This window comes from Pelodiscus sinensis, unplaced genomic scaffold (assembly GCF_049634645.1).
Source record: "Pelodiscus sinensis isolate JC-2024 unplaced genomic scaffold, ASM4963464v1 ctg144, whole genome shotgun sequence".
NCBI classification, from domain to species: Eukaryota; Metazoa; Chordata; order Testudines; family Trionychidae; genus Pelodiscus; species Pelodiscus sinensis.
In genome coordinates, this window is record NW_027465974.1 from 162,136 (window position 1) to 177,417 (window position 15,282).

The 15,282-nt window shown below is 61.5% G+C and overlaps 2 protein-coding genes across 5 annotated transcripts; both read right to left on the reverse strand.

Annotated features, from left to right (window-relative positions):
- Positions 1 to 920: 920 nt before the first annotated feature.
- DKKL1 (dickkopf like acrosomal protein 1) lies at positions 921 to 4,416 on the reverse strand. Of its 3 annotated transcripts, none has more exons than XM_075917520.1 (5): positions 4,379 to 4,416; positions 3,765 to 3,905; positions 3,050 to 3,181; positions 2,442 to 2,525; positions 921 to 1,377 (listed from the first exon to the last, which is right to left on the reverse strand). In XM_075917520.1, the coding sequence occupies exons 2-5, from the start codon at positions 3,888 to 3,890 to the stop codon at positions 1,051 to 1,053; spliced, it is 669 nt and encodes a 222-aa protein (XP_075773635.1). In that variant the 5' UTR covers positions 3,891 to 3,905; positions 4,379 to 4,416; the 3' UTR covers positions 921 to 1,050. The 3 variants fall into 3 exon arrangements, with proteins under 3 accessions (XP_075773635.1, XP_075773634.1, XP_014427951.2); XM_075917519.1 differs by having other exon boundaries at positions 4,316 to 4,414; XM_014572465.3 differs by having other exon boundaries at positions 4,291 to 4,411.
- Positions 4,417 to 5,887: 1,471 nt separating this feature from the next.
- LOC102446830 (leukocyte antigen CD37) lies at positions 5,888 to 13,061 on the reverse strand. Of its 2 annotated transcripts, none has more exons than XM_075917517.1 (9): positions 12,905 to 13,061; positions 11,236 to 11,309; positions 10,725 to 10,797; positions 10,447 to 10,571; positions 9,725 to 9,799; positions 9,222 to 9,326; positions 8,373 to 8,570; positions 8,111 to 8,194; positions 5,888 to 6,591 (listed from the first exon to the last, which is right to left on the reverse strand). In XM_075917517.1, the coding sequence occupies exons 2-9, from the start codon at positions 11,299 to 11,301 to the stop codon at positions 6,514 to 6,516; spliced, it is 804 nt and encodes a 267-aa protein (XP_075773632.1). In that variant the 5' UTR covers positions 11,302 to 11,309; positions 12,905 to 13,061; the 3' UTR covers positions 5,888 to 6,513. The 2 variants fall into 2 exon arrangements, with proteins under 2 accessions (XP_075773632.1, XP_075773633.1); XM_075917518.1 differs by lacking the exon at positions 12,905 to 13,061 and adding an exon at positions 12,243 to 12,287.
- Between the last annotated feature and the right edge of the window lie 2,221 nt (positions 13,062 to 15,282).

A 15,282-nucleotide genomic window follows, 5' to 3' on the forward strand; every position in this document is an offset into this window, starting at 1 on the left:
AGGTTACGAGAACTGTGCCACACAGGGAAGCGGAAGGGGTAGCCCTCAAGGTCAGGGAGGTCTCTGGGTAAAGGAAGTGGAAGCAGAGACTCAGCTCCTGTTGCTGGCTCATGCCACTGGGGCAGTGTAGAAGACAGGAAAATATCACTCAATAGCGGGACCATTCTTTCACTTACATGTAAACGTCCCCTTACAAGGATGTTCAGTGATGGGTGACAATTACAAGGGAGCTGAGAAACCTCTCCCATGAAGAACATCAGGAAACAACAGGGAGAGGAACATGAGGGCCTCTGTTAGAGGATACAGACAGCAACAAGGTAGGATCAGTAACTTTGATCCCCAGTAGACCTAGGAGTACCTTTCAAACCTGCCAGGGTGCTGATGTGGAAGACGGGTGTCCCTGATTAAGCCAGGTTTGCACAGAAGCTGTACATTGGTTAGCTCTTTGGGATACCTTCGTTCTGCATAAATGATGCTTTGCTTTATGAAGTTGGTGGCTCAGAGGCATCTCAGAGAGAACAGGGCTGTGGGTGCTACTGAGAATCACAGGAGAGTATTCCCCACAAATAGGGATAACTGGAAGCCTGAAATCGGAGCGAGATGCCACAAGGGTTAGAGGTGCAGTCACCTTAGGCACTGTGCCACCCTGTCTAATGATCCTGACCCACAGGGACCTTCAGCTAAATTGAACAGAGTGAACTGAAAACTGAGCAGAGAAAATCTACCATTAACCCGTGAAACTCATTGCCAATGGGCTCATTCTTGAGGCTAAGTGTTGAGCAGACTGTCCAACATGAATACTTCGGGAAGCCACCTTGTTTATCTGCCATGTCTGTACAGTGCCGGGGGCACTGGGGGTCTGGATGGATCTAGTGGGGTAATTCGTACAGCCCTCTATAAAAGCAGCTGAGTTTAGAATGTAATTTCTCCATTATACCTCCCACTGGAGGGATAACCTTTATTGCAAGAAAGACCAAGGAGTAGGACTGATTACACAGCTCCTCCAACGTGGCTCAGACCTCTCCATCGCCTGCCCACTCTCTCTATTTGCTACAGCTTTCTGAAGAAGAAGAAAAATTGGGGCCTCCTTACTACAGCTTTGTGCTGGGCCAGGGTAATGGGGGGAGCTTTCTTCAGAGGGTGGGGGGCTTCCATCAGCCCATCCCGGATGGCTAGCAGCCTGTGTCTCCTGTCACTAAGGGATGAGCCATCCGACCAGCTGGAATCAGAGGCCTTCTCGGGCCTAGCTCTGCGCGGTAAGTTGATGATAAGGAAGGCGAGCCTGGGGCGTGGGATCGGCAGGACACGTCTCTCTACGACAGGCTCTGCTTCTGCCCCGCCACCTGCTCCTTCCTCACTAGACTCTGCTTGGCTTCCCTGCAGGAGACACAGGTTAATGGAGAATGTATGATACTGTACCTGGGAGTGTACTGGGGAGGAGATGCTCATAGGAGAAGGGTGGGAGGTTTAGAGCAGCAGGGGCTGGGAACCAGGACTCCTGGGTTCTCTCCCCAGCTCTGGGAGGGGAGTGTGGTCTAGTGAGTTAGAACAGGGGGCTGGGAGCCTGCTCTCTTGAGTTTTGTTGCTATTTGTGTCCCTATCTCCCTGGGTGCCCTTTGGGCATGGACAGTCCCTGCCTTGCTCTGTGCCTCAGTTTCCCCTTCCCTACAAGGGACTCAGCCTGTGACTAATGGAAGAGTGATGACAGCAATGGTGAGCAGGGGCCCTAGAGCGACTGCAGGGAGGGTAATATTCAGGAACGTTGCCTTGGGTCCCAGTGTGCGCCTCCTTTTGTCTGTTACACTGTCCCTCAGCCTGGAACCTGGTTCTGGCAGGTGGGGCAGGGGGAGACCAAAAAGTGAAGCGGGGGTGAGAAAGCATGTTTCGCCCACTGACTCAGTGCCAGGTGCTCATGCACGGAGCCTAGCAACAGTGTCACCGGCTTGCAGATACACTGACTAGCTTCTGGTTCCTGGATGTTAAAGGAGCCAGGTGGGGAGGGAGAGAGGTCCACATGGGGATGTGTGTATGTGGGGTTGTCTATAGTAACTGATGGAGATGGAGAGAATCCAGGAGTCCTGGCTCCCAGGTACCCTCCTGCTCTAGCCACTAGACTCCCTCCCTTCCCAACAGCCAGGGAAGAATCCAGGAATCCTGGCTGCCAGCCTCCACCCTCCCATCCCCAACCTCCACTCCCTTCCCAGAATCAGGCCGGAGCAGTCCCTCCCCCCCACCTTTAATCAGTTAACCGGTTAAACAATACATCTAACCAGTTGACCAATTAGGCAGGATTTCACATCCCCAGTCCCTAGAGGTTAAGTCCTGCTGCAGGAGAGCTGTCTGTGTCCTCATTGGGGTCACTTGGGGAGCACAACACCCTTCATAGCTACTCTGGCTTAGCATGCAAATGCTGGTGCTGGACTCAGCCCCTCTGCGCTCACCCTCCATCTCTTTGCCAGGTCCCGCTCGATGGAGGTCACCATCCTGTCAGAGAACAGCATCGCACCCGTCTGGTTGTCTGTCACCTGCACCGGAACAGGAGCGGCTCAGCCCAAGCAGGAGGCTCGGGTAGGTCCCTGAGTCTGAGCAAGAAATAGCCACAGTGCAGCCCCTATGGGCCCAGAGGGGGGGCAGGGAATAGCCACAGCATGGGGTACCCCAGCCATGCTCCCAGTGGGTGCTGGGACGGACATTATTCCACCCACCCACCCAGCATCCAGGGAGCGGGGGCCAGGGGCAAGGTTCCCTCTAATCTTTTGTCATTCATGTGTGGATTTTTTCCATCCATGTGTGGATTTTTTCCATCCATGTGCAGGATACACGTGTAGTAGAAACACAAACGGAGCTGTGGGTGCTCTGCTCAGCTGGGCAGCACTGGAATCTCTCCTGGGCAACCGCACAAGCACCCAGCCTACAGGGCATACTGGAGGGGGGTGAAGGGGCACACGGAGATTTCCGGTCCCAGGGACAGGTGCACCGATCCCTTGTGATTTGGATGTTGCTGGGGGAGCGGGGGAGATGGCATCACTGCCTCCCAGTTCCTGCTCACCTTGTTGATCTCGCGGTGGCTGTACACCGTGGCATTCCCCACCCTGCGCTGCGCCTTCTCCTCAGTGTGGTAGTTGGGGGGAAGCTTGCTGAAATCAACGGGGGCCTCAAAGCGTCCCTCCCCCAACTGCGCCTGCAACAACCCATCTCCAGTGAGTCCTGGGAGTTACAGTCCCCATGGCCCTCCCAGAGCTAGGCAGAGAACCCAGGAGTCCTGGCTTCCAGTCCCAGGCCACACACACTATACCTCCTGTGCTCCCCCCAGCAGAAATTGTGGGTGGGGCAATAGCTAGCCATGGGCTGGACAGAGATACAAGGCATGTGCATGGGGACAGAGACTCAAAGGTAAGAGGGATGGGGACAGATGGAGCTACAGGGGCAGGTAGGTGAGTGTTGGGAGCTGGAGAGATGGGAGGTGCCTGGGGAGGGGCAGAGGGGATGGCTGAGGGTGTCTAGGCAGTGAAGAGGGGGGCCTAGAGCTATTTGAGGATGGGGGACTAGGGGCAGGCTAGAGGGGCAGGTGAGAGTGACTGAAGGGAGGAATGGGAGAGGGTCTCTGGTGGTGCCAGGGGAGGGGGGATCCTTTGGGTGTGGTTCGGGGTTCCTGGGGACAGGGATGTGCGGGGGTACATGGGGATGCCTGGGGACAGGGATGTGGGGGGGTCCATGGGGATGTCAGGGGACAGAGGTGTGGGGGGCCCCTGGGGCACTCTCACCCGGCTACGCCCCAGCAGGCGTTGGAAGTGGCCCAGCAGGCGGCGGGCAGCAGGCGACAGGAGGGAGCCCTTGGCCCCAGCCAGCAGCGTGACCAGGGCGCAGAGCAGCAGCCAGCATGCTCGCATCACGTCAGAGTGGATCTGTGGGGGCACAGAGCAGGTGAGCTGGGGTGGGTGCTTCGGCCTGGGCACAGCCCCTTTCAACCACACCCTTCCCTCTCCCCCACACCCTTCCCTTTCTCCCTGCTCCATTCCTCCCCCACATCCCCCTCCATCTACCCACCCCACATCCTTCTATCCTCCCCTCCACCCCATCAATCTGCTCTCCCTCCCTCCTATACACCTTTCTCCATTTAGGGATCCCTCTCCCCTTTTGTTCCCCATGCAGCTGCCCCCCACCTTTGACCAGCCCTCTCCCCATAATTACTCTGTCCTATTTCCCCTTCTGACCAACGCTGCCCCCATTTCTGCACACCCATGAGATCCTGCCCCATTGTACTGTGACCCCGGCCACTTCCTGACCAACCTTCCCTCCCCCCTGGAACTGGCACCTCCTTCTGTCCTCCCAGAGCTCCCACTGCCCCAGTTTCCCTTCCCTGTCACCGACTAGCCACCTCCCAGGGATCCGTACTGGCCCGTTTCACTCAGGGCGCTGATTCGAACGGGATTCTGATTCCAGAACCAGCCAGTAGGAGGCTCAGGGCACCAGCACTGGCATGGTGGGGCTCTGCTTCAGGGAGTGTCCTGCCACTCTGGGGGACTCCCCCTGCCATGTCAGCAGCTGGGCAGGGCAGAGGCTTGGGCAGTGGGGCAAAGCCATGCCGTTTCTGTGATCATAGAGCAATGCGCAGCTTTGCTGCAGGGTTCCTCAGTTTCCCCATGGAGCAGGGAGGACCACTCTGGCCTGCCCTATGGAGTGGAGCTAAGGAGAAAGTTGTTTATATTTCATGCAGTTGATAGATGCACTCCAGGCTTATGAACTGGGCCCTGCCCATCTCACAACTGTGAAAAATGTGTCCCCGATGTGAAATAAGACCTTTCCCGTGAGGTCTGATCTGCTCGTACTGCCCAGCCAGGGGCTCTGGCTGCTAGGCCAGGCTGGGCTGGGGTGGGACGGGACTCGCCCTGTGTGGGGAGATCAGACCCACCTCCAGAGGCAGTGCATCTTCACTTCTGTGCCCCGCAGCTCCTGTTGAGGTTTGGGCACCCGTTTTTCCAGGGACCCCCCCCCCCCCCATTGGCCAGGGTCCCTGGGCACAGCCTTGTGGCCTGTGCGTTAATACACCACTGGCTAGGATTAGCAGCTAGCAGCTTTGGCTGAGGTGCTCCCAGCGGCACCAGGAGATCAGTCTCCATTCATCTTCAGGAGCTTTCAGAGGCCGGCTGCAGGCAGCCCAAAAGTGAGAGTGACAATCCCCCTTCCGCACACACCCCCCACCCCTGCACTGTTCCAACAGGAACATTTTAGAGCTGAAGTTGTGAAACTGACCAGTTTTAAAATCCTGTGGCCGTGAAAGTGACCAAAAAGGATGGTGAATTTGGCAGAGCCCTAATCAAGAAGCACTTTTTTTGTGTTCATGTCAGGGCTCACCACTGCAGGTGAGGGGTTACAAAACGTCAGTGCATCCAGTGACTGCAGCATTCCCAAAGCGTCCCACTTTGTTATGTTCCCCTGCAGGCCACCAGCATGACACAGACCTCTCCCGCTTCACTAGGGGCATGGCCTGGGCTGGGCATGTTGCCGCTTCATGCTGGAAAGATTTTCCCCAAGGGTTTGTGTGCTGCAGAACTGACATTTGCCACCCGCAACCAATGGGAATCTAACGCTGGCCAGCCAAAATCCGCAGAGAGGGTGACGCGCCCAGGTACATCGACGGGAGCCAGCGCTGGTCAGGCCAGACTGTGAGCGCTTATATAGGGGGTGGGGTGTTATCACTTTTGCAATGAACATTTACTGAGGGCTGCCATACCACATAGCCCCACTGGGGGTAGCACTCGCAATAGGGGCCCCATCATTGCTGACCAGGGAAGAAGAGAGAGGGAGGGAGGAAGGGGTGAGCTGGGGACACATACTCTTGGTTAATTTTCTTCCAGTGTCCCTTGCAAATAACAAAACGGACCAATTTTTCAGGTTTGGACCCCAGTTTTTTATTTTATTTACAAAGTGGATTTAACAAAAGTTGCAAATTCTTGGGGCAGGGGAACGTGGGGGTGGGGTCAGCTCACATAGGAGGAAAACATCCTCCTAGCTTGTCAAATCTGGGACCCCTGCTCAGGAGGGGGATTGCTTCCCCTGCAGTGGCAGGTAGTGGAAAGGACCGATTTGCTCCCTTCTCCCCACTTGGTCTCCACCATCCTCTCCGCAGGGGAAAACAACATAGAAATAGTCACATATCCCAACTTCCCTCCCATCCCCAGCTACCAGGTCCTCTCCCCACTCCCACCACCCTGCATCTCCCCTCCCTACTGCAGCAAACCCCACCAATATATCCCCAGAGGAAGAAAGAGACAGCACCCCTTTCCCTATGCCACTGCCCCAAGCGTGAGCACAGCTCAGGTCAGGGACCAGGCAAGGGGGGAGGGGCACATCAAAGTTGGGGGAATAGACTAGGGGCCCTGCCCCATGCCAAGAACACTCAGATCGGGAAAGAAAGCTGCTTCGGCCCAGGCTGGATGGATGGTCCCAGCTGGAGGGCAGTGGCTCATACCCATCCACTCTCCCTCCACCCCCTAGGGCAGGAGGGGCTTCCTAGGAGTATCGGGTCAGCTTGTCGTAGTTCTGGCCCATGTTTCTAAACAGAAACATCGATAACATCATGAGACAGAGCTGGGGGGAGAAAGAGAGAGAGTTAGTGGAGGGATCCCCCCTCTGCCACCAACAATCCCACTGCTCCCACCAACACCCTCTGGAGACCAGGGTACGGCAGAATTAATGGAGGGGCCCCACCTTAACGGAGGGATCTCACTGCTATTGCCAACCACCTCCACAGAGTTGTGGAGGGAGCTGCGAGATCCCATTCCCTGCACAGCCTCCCCACTGCCCTTCTAATGCAACCACACTCCCCTGCAAAAAGACGCAACATCAGTACTCTGATGGGGGCTGGGAAGAAGTTGGGGATAAAGAGGGTCATGAGGTAGAGTCAGCACCTAAGTCATTTGGTGTTCAATCCCCCAGCTGTGATGACTCCCTGAAATCAGCCTGATCTCCCCGCCCCACTCCCTGCAGCACAGCACCCCCTAGTGCCACCCTGGGGTTTTGGGGCCAGGCTTGCCAGCCCCCCACTTGAATAACCACTTCTCCTAACTCCCTCATTCTTTCCACAGATACTTTATTGTTAGGGGAGGGGGGAAGTCTCCCCATCTCCTGTCTATGGGGCCCCCATGTGTCTCAGGCGATGCGCTGCCGACCCCCCCAGCGATAGGCCAGGCCCCTGGGCTGGGAGCTGCTTGGGAGCTGCTGTGTCTCCTGCTCTGGCTCTTGGGGGGTGCCAAACGATTCGTCTCGGAGCAGGGAGAACACCATGGACATGGTGTGGATCTGGGGGGAGGAGACGGGGGTGATGGGGGACTCTAATCTAGCCCCCCGCAGACTCTCCTCCTCCCTGAGTAAGTTACCTTGCCAGTATTCCTTAGATATGGCTCTGGTGTGGCAGGAGGGAAAGGGTTAACGGGGTGAGTGTGGAGCAGAGACATGGCTGAGGGGAAGAGGCGCAGGGAGGGGACAGCTCGGAACACACACACGTGTGTTAGCATCTGGGCACGACATATGGTTGGGGACGCACAGGGGGTAACATGCACTCACCATACACACACCATGACAACATGCACAAGCCCCTTACATGCACCAACACACACATGCACAAACCCCTCATGCACACCACCAAACGTGGAACCACGTGCACAAGCCCCTTACCTATGCACACCAACATACATGCACAAACCCCACCTGCAGGAATGTGTGAGAGAATAGGGCGCATGCTGCTACACACAGGTATGCAGGGTGGGCAGAAATGCAGTCCCCAATACCCCTGCAGCAGCAGCAGCAGCAGCCACGCGCGCGCACACACACACACACACACACCCACACCCCTCTCTGGCGCCATCTGCTGGGGAAGAGCAGGATTTCCTGGGAGCCACTGGTGAGTCCCCTGCACTCCAGGCTGCCAGCCAGTGCCAGACACAGCAGCTGCAGGGGCTGGGGAGGAGGGGGGAGAATCTAGATCCCAAAGCCCCCACAAGCTCAGCTAGGGATCAGCCCCCCACAGCCAGCCCCCTCGGTACACCTTGGTGCTGGGCCCCCAACCCTGGGGGTGGGCCCTCCTTGCCAGGTCCCCAGGTCCCATTACCTCCAACAGGGCGATGCCCAGGCAGATGCCCACAATGCTGATGATGTTATTGGCCAGCCAGTCCTGGACAGAGTTCGCACAGCCCTGATTGGAAGAGATTAGGGAAAAGGGGCAGGGTCAGAACATGGGCTCCTACAAAATCTTTTCCCACCCACAACCCCACCAGCCTCTCCAATACTGCGAGCTTCCTTGCAGCAGTGCCCCCCAGCTAGGGACCCCAGGCCCTGCGAGCTTCCCCAGCATTGCCCCAGGTGGCACTCACCTGCCCGTAGACTGGCCAGTCCCCAGGGGCAGTGCAGAACCTGGTGCCCTGCACCGCTGGGACATGGGTGGTGTTGGCGCTGTGCTCTTCAGGGCTGGAGCTGTTGCGACAGGAGCAGGGGTACAGTCTGTTGGAGGAGTTGGCCACGATGGGGTTCTGGTGCCAGTCCTGGTAGGAGTTCCAGCCGCAGCACCGGAACTGCCAGGAGATGAGAGTGGAGATGGAGGGGGGGCCGTGTATGACCCAGGGACCTTTCTGCCAACCAGCAGAGGCATGGGGGGAGGGTTCACAGGAGTTTCTAAGGACCCCTGGGGCCTGATGTCCACATAGCTGGGCACCCAGAGGCAGCCCATGGGGTCACTCCCCACAGCCAGGAACATGCTGTCGGCACCAGGTGAACGTGGGCCTAGATTTAAGCAGGTCCATGGCAAAGCAGGAATTGTTGGTCATGATTCTGTGCCTCAGTTTCCCCCCCATAATGCCTGCCCCTCCCCTGTGGGAGAAAAGGTTAGCGCTGCTCCTTGCATGGCGTGGGGTGGGGAAGGGGCCTCCTGCTCCAAGGCTGGTGTCTCCTACTGGGGTGGGTCCCAGGATGGCTAATGAGGCTCCACCAGGGAGCCAAGGGCTTTGTCGCTCGTAGCCAGTGATCAGCCCGGCTCACCGAGCCACGAGCAGAGCGGAACGGCCTGGGGAGGACAGTCAGACAGGGTATCCTGCTTGGGAAAAGGGCTGCGGCCCTTCCAGGGGGCACCTGGCACGGCTTGGCAGCCAAGAGGAGGGCAACACAGCGGCCGCTACCAGGGAGCTGGAGGGGGGGGGGGGGGGAGGGCTGGGTGCTGGGGCTCTCACCTGCTCCTGAATGAAGTCCCAGCTTTGGTGCTTGTCATGGGGGTGTCCTTCCGCTGCATAGGTCACCAGCATGTCCTCCACGTACTTTCCCACCTTGGTGCCGAGCTGGGAGGGGGAAGGGGGAGGTGACCTCCCAGCCATGCCCGGCACTGTGAGCTTCCTCCTCAGTGCCTCACCCGGCACTGTGAGCTCCCCCAGCAGCGCCTCCGACCAAGCCTAACACTCCCCCCGGCCGAGCCTCACACTTCCCCTCCCCAGCCAAGCCTCCAGCTCTCCTCCTCGTGCTCCCTCTGGCCGAGCCTTGTGTCTCTGTCCCCCCACAGCTGAGCCTCACGCTTCCCCCTCCCCAGTGGAGCCTCGCACTCCTGTCCTCGTGCTCCCCTGGCTGCGCTCCTGGCCGAGACTTGCCCCCCCCCCCCCCCCCACCAGCAGCACTCCCAGCTGACTTTCACCAGGCACCACGAGTCCCCCCGCCAGCAGCGCCCCCAGTGTACCACACTCACCGTGGCACGCTGCGTGTACAGCAGGACTCCAATGGTGATCTGGGCGGCGAAGAGGAGAAAGAGGAAACCAAAATACTGGTGGAGGAGGGAGAAAGGGGGTCAGTGGAAACTCTCACCCTCAGGGCCCCCCCCATTGGGAAACCCACAGACACCACCACCATAGTTCTCCCTCCCCCATACATGGACACACCCCTCCCATCATTTGCACCAGAAACCCTGCCTCCACCCTGGGAGAGATCAACATCCCTCAACACCTGCACTGGCCCCACCCCCAGCCACAACAACTCCCCCACCCCAAAACAGCTGCAGCACTTCTCCTTTTGTCACTTTCTCTTTCATGCTCCTCTCTCCCCACAACAGCCTGGACCAGGGCCTGGCCCCTCCCATCCCTGGAGTGGATGAGGGGGGCCATTGGGGACACAGCCCTAAAAGGACGTGGCTGGGGTCACGTGGGGCCAGATGGGAAATTGCATTAAGCCCTGAGCTCACAAGGGAGGAGGAGAGTTCCCGCATCAGCTCCCCGTGAACCCACCGTGACACCAAACCAGTGAGCCCAGGAGTCCTGGCTCCCCACATCTCCTTTTCACCACTAGACCCCACTCCCCTCCCAGAGCCAGGGAGAACACCCAGGTATCCAGCCCCTTTGCTCTAACCACTAGACTTCTCTCCCTGGCTGTGGGAGGGGAGTGGGCTCAGGTGTCCTGGCTCTTCTGTGCACTTACAAATCCCAGCATACACTTGATCTCCTTGAGGGAACCCAGGCATCCAAGGAAACCCATCAGCATGGTGATGATGCCGACCCCAGACAGGACGTAGGACCAAACCTTCAGGGCATACATTGAGGAACCTGAAGGGACACAGGCAGAGCTCAGAGCAGGGCTGGGCCGGCAGAGGCTTCAGGTCGGGAGGGAGGGGCACCGGCAGGGCTTGGCCAGAGCCCAGGGCTGGGCCGGCAGGAGTGTGAGGGGCACCGGGAAGGTGTGTGTGGGGGGAAGCTCACCTAGGACGGCAGCAAAGCTGTGCTGGTCGATGAGGATCCAGAGGCCGAAGCTGAGGAAGAGGATGCCCAGGAGCTGCAGCGAGGGAGGGGAAGGGGGGTTACATCTAATCCTCCAGAGCTGACGGGGGAGTCACCTTGGCATGGCTCCCCCACTCTGGGGCATGAGGAGTTAATAAGCTAGTTGGTGACTGGCCCCAATCCAGAGAGGCCTCCATTCCCCACACAGGGCCTCAGCTGCAGCCTCCCCCTCCGACCTCCCTCCCAGGGCAGGTCCCATCCACAGAGGCGCAGGTGATAGTAAAACGCCCCACAGTCCAGTCTCCCCCATGGCCCCAGCCAACCCCCTCCCCCTGACAGCTCTATAGGCTCAGCCTCCTCTCCCACCGACAGCCCCATGGGCCCATCCTGCCCCCCTCCTGAGGCCTATGGGCCCCCGTTTTTCCCTCCCTCAACTCCACAGGCCCTGCCTGCCCCCCTCCCAGACCCAGAGCCCCCCCCCCCCACCACTCACAAAGAAGAGGAGGTTGAAGAGGAAGAGGAAATATTTGGTAATGTTCAGACAGCCCTGCGGAGACATGGCGGAACCTGTGGGGCAAGAGGATGGGTTAGTGCTCAATGGGAGAGACTTCAGGCCCCCCAGATGCAGATCCCCCCACACGCCTTGGAGTAGAGGCAGCTGCTGCCCACCCAACCCCACACAGACCCCAGGATTCTGGGGATGATGTCACAATGCGGGGGATGGGACACGGCAGCCCCTAGCTCTGGGCCCAGGCCAGCTGGAAGATGGGGCAGGAGCTGATAAAATGCAGCAGCTGTTGGCTCATGCTGATAAGGCAACTTCCCTCCCCATCGCCGGCTCTGTCCCCACATCCTCTGCTGTTTCCCCAGCCAGGAAACCACACAGCCCCACGTGCTCCTAACTCCTCTGGGCTGCTGTACCGGGGCCCCCCATTCCTGGCCCACAGACCCCCATTATCTTAGCCCTGGGCTCCCCCAGCCCTGACAGTCCCCTCATTCCCACCCACAGCCCCTGCCAGTCCAGCCCAGCCCCCCCAGTCCTGCTGGTGCCCCTCACTCCCACCCACAGCCCCTGCCAACCCAGCCCAACAACCCCCACCGCTGGTGCCTCTCACTCCTAACCCCGTCTCCCCCCCCCCCCCCGCCCCAGTCCAGCCCTGCCGGTGCCCCTCACTCCCAACCCGCAACCCTGCCAGCCCACCCCTGCCGGTGCCCCTCACTCCCAACCCGCAACCCTGCCAGCCCAGCCCTGCCGGTGCCCCTCACTCCCAACCTGCAACCTCTGCCAGCCCACCCCTGCCGGTGCCCCTCACTCCCAACCCGCAACCCTGCCAGCCCAGCCCTGCCGGTGCCCCTCACTCCCAACCCCTGCCAGCCCAGCCCTGCCGGTGCCCCTCACTCCCAACCTGCAACCTCTGTCACCCCTGCGGGTGCCCCTCACTCCCACCCACAGCCCCCACTAGCCCAGACCCCCATCCCTACCCTGCTGGTGCCCCTCACCCCCTGGCGCTCCCAGGAACAGATCTGGTTCTAGTTTCCTGTCTGTCTGGATCCTACCCAGCCCCGTAGAATCAGGCGGACCCAGGCGTCCGGGCGTGGCGGGGAGCAGAGGGAGGGCTCGGGTGCTGCTCTCATGGCTCAGTGTCCTCCCCCCCTCCGCTCAGGCGAACCTGGGGCCTGACGGGGGGGCGAGCTGGTGCCGCCTACCACCTCCCCATGGCCAGGAGCCCCCAAACCCTCCTAACTGGGCCACGGCAGCCCCCCTCCCCCGGCTGCCGGGATCCACTCGACTCTGCCCCCCTCCACACTGCTGCTGGGATCCGCTTCATCCTCTGCCCCCCCCTTCTCCGCTGCTGTTTGGGGGTGAGGCAGGGCTGACAGAGTCAGGTGATGGGTTTGCTTCCCAGGCTCCCCTTCAGCCCCCACCCTCATGTCCTTTCCCTTTGCTCCCCCCCTCTTTGCAGGCCCCTCGCCAACTCACGGCCATGGTCACCTCGTCCCCCACCTCCGTGCATGACCCCCCGCAGAATTCACCCTCAAGCACATTCTTCTTTGGGCTTCTTCCCCCCACCGCGGCTGTCCCCACCCCATTTCCCCCAGTCCCTGCTAATAGCTGCAGCCCACCCCGGGACCCCCCACCCAGCCTGTGGGGGGTCACTCACCGCGGTGGGGAGCTGGGGGCCCTGGAGCGGTGGGATCGCGCCCCCGAGACCAGCAGGGGAGCAGAGGCTCCGGGTCGCTACGTCTCTCTGCTTCCCCCCCCCTCCCCAGCAAAGTTCCGAAACTTGGACCCGTCCCTCCCCCCACCTCGGCCGCCCTCGCTCTCAGCTGATTGGTCCACTCGGCGCCTGGGCGTTAAAAATTAACCCCCCCCCCCCGATATTTCCGATTCCCCCGATTTAAGGTGGATCCGCTTAAGGTGGATTTCGCGTCGCCTTGTGATGGGGCAGGAAGAGTGGGGGGGGGGCAGGGGGAGTGACGTAGAGGGGAGAAGGTGTGGGGGGCAGAGGAGGCATTGGGGAGGGGCGTTGGAGAAGGAAGCGCTAAGGGGGGAGGGCAGAAGGGGCATTGGGGGAGGGGCACTGGAGGAGGGGGCGCTGCGGGGTGAGGGTAGAAGGGGCATTGGGGGAGGGGCATTGGAGGAGGGGGCGCTGCGGGGGGAGGGTAGAAGGGGCATTGCGGGAGGGGCACTGGAGGAGGGGGCGCTGCGGGGGGAGGGCAGAAGGGGGAGGGGCACTGGAGGAGGGAGCGCTGCGGGGTGAGGGTAGAAGGGGCATTGGGGAAGGGGCACTGGAGGAGGGGGCGCTGCGGGGGGAGGGTAGAAGGGGCATTGGGGGAGGGGCACTGGAGGAGGGGGCGCTGCGGGGGGAGGGCAGAAGGGGGAGGGGCACTGGAGGAGGGAGCGCTGCGGGGTGAGGGTAGAAGGGGCATTGGGGAAGGGGCACTGGAGGAGGGGGCGCTGCGGGGGGAGGGTAAAAGGGGCATTGGGGGAGGGGCACTGGAGGAGGGGGCGCTGCGGGGGGAGGGTAAAAGGGGCATTGGGGGAGGGGCACTGGAGGAGGGGGCGCTGCGGGGGGAGGGTAAAAGGGGCATTGGGGGAGGGGCACTGGAGGAGGGGGCGCTGCGGGGTGAGGGTAGAAGGAGCATTGGGGAAGGGGCACTGGAGGAGGGGGCGCTGCGGGGTGAGGGCAGAAGGGGCATTGGGGAAGGGGCACTGGAGGAGGGGGCGCTGCGGGGGGAGGGTAAAAGGGGCATTGGGGGAGGGGCACTGGAGGAGGGGGCGCTGCGGGGGGAGGGTAAAAGGGGCATTGGGGGAGGGGCACTGGAGGAGGGGGCGCTGCGGGGGGAGGACAGGAGGAGGTGCTGGGGGGCCGATAGAAGGGGGAAGAGGCGCGGGGAGGCCCGGCTAGACCAGCCCTTGCAACAATGCCCCGCCCCCAACTGTCTGAACAGACCTGGGTAGAGCGGGGCGGGGCCAGGGCCAGGGCCAGGCAGGGGGCGGGGCCAGGGCCAGGGAGTCCCGCGCTGTGTTGCTGTTCCTGCCTGATGCAATCCAGGCTCCCTCCACGTTGGCGGCCGCAGGTGGGAGGGGGCTCGTGGCGGGGGGAGGGGGCCGCTGGGTGGGCTCGGGGCGGGGGGAGGGGCCGTTCGGGGAGCTCCTGGCAGGGGGAGGGGGCCGTTTGCGGGGGTTCATGGCGGAGGGAGGGGGCTGCTGGTTGGGCCCGTGGCGGGGGGAGGGGCCCGTGGAGGGGGAGGGGGCTGTTGGGGGGGTTCGTGGCGGGGGGAGGGGATCGTTGGGGGGGTTCCACGTGACGCCGTTTAGCTCCCGCTTTCGGTGCCTGCACCTCGATTCAGGCCCCCACTTTCCCTCCCCTCCCCCCCCGGGCTGTGCCCAGCTCCAGGGGTGACCGGTTCCATGGGGCCTGGACCCAGCTGTGGGGAGAGGGGGGGAGGGGGCTGGAGCCCTGTGCAATGAGTGGGGCTGTTTAATTTCCTCTTAATGTCACATCTTTCTCCCTAGTTCTTGCTCCTCTGGGACCCCTGGCTGGGCGCAGGGGGAGCAGGAGGGGGCTGCCTCTGGGACAGGGCGTGGGGGGGGGCAGGAGGGGGCTGCCTCTGGGACGGGGCGTGGGGGGGGCAGGAGGGGGCTGCCTCTGGGATGGGGCGTGGGGGGGGCAGGAGGGGGCTGCCTCTGGGACAGGGCGTGGGGGGGGCAGGACGGGGCTGCCTCTGGGACGGGACGTGGGGGGGGCAGGACGGGGCTGCCTCTGGGACGGGACGTGGGGGGGGCAGGACTGGGCTGCCTCTGGGACAGGGCGTGGGGGGGGCAGGACTGGGCTGCCTCTGGGACAGGGCGTGGGGGGGGCAGGACTGGGCTGCCTCTGGGACAGGGCGTGGGGGGGCAGGACTGGGCTGCCTCTGGGACAGGGCGTGGGGGGGCAGGACTGGGCTGCCTCTGGGACGGGACGCGGGGGGGCAGGACGAGGCTGCCTCTGGGACGGGGCGTAGGGGGGGCAGGACGGGGCTGCCTCTGGGACGG

Bases quoted from the DNA above. Each gene is read 5' to 3' on its own strand.
- DKKL1 (XM_075917520.1), bottom strand. From the start codon at position 3,890: ATGCGAGCATGCTGGCTGCTGCTCTGCGCCCTGGTCACGCTGCTGGCT. The intron at 3,182-3,764 runs GTGAGAGTGCCC...GGGTTGTTGCAG, and splicing joins GCCTGCTGGGGCGTAGCCGG to GCGCAGTTGGGGGAGGGACG. The intron at 1,378-2,441 runs GTGAGCGCAGAG...TGTCTCCTGCAG, and splicing joins ACCTGGCAAAGAGATGGAGG to GGAAGCCAAGCAGAGTCTAG.
- LOC102446830 (XM_075917517.1), bottom strand. From the start codon at position 11,301: ATGTCTCCGCAGGGCTGTCTGAACATTACCAAATATTTCCTCTTCCTC. The intron at 10,572-10,724 runs GTGAGCTTCCCC...GTGTCCCTTCAG, and splicing joins CAGCTTTGCTGCCGTCCTAG to GTTCCTCAATGTATGCCCTG. The intron at 8,571-9,221 runs GTGAGAGCCCCA...ATCTCCTGGCAG, and splicing joins GGGACTTCATTCAGGAGCAG to TTCCGGTGCTGCGGCTGGAA.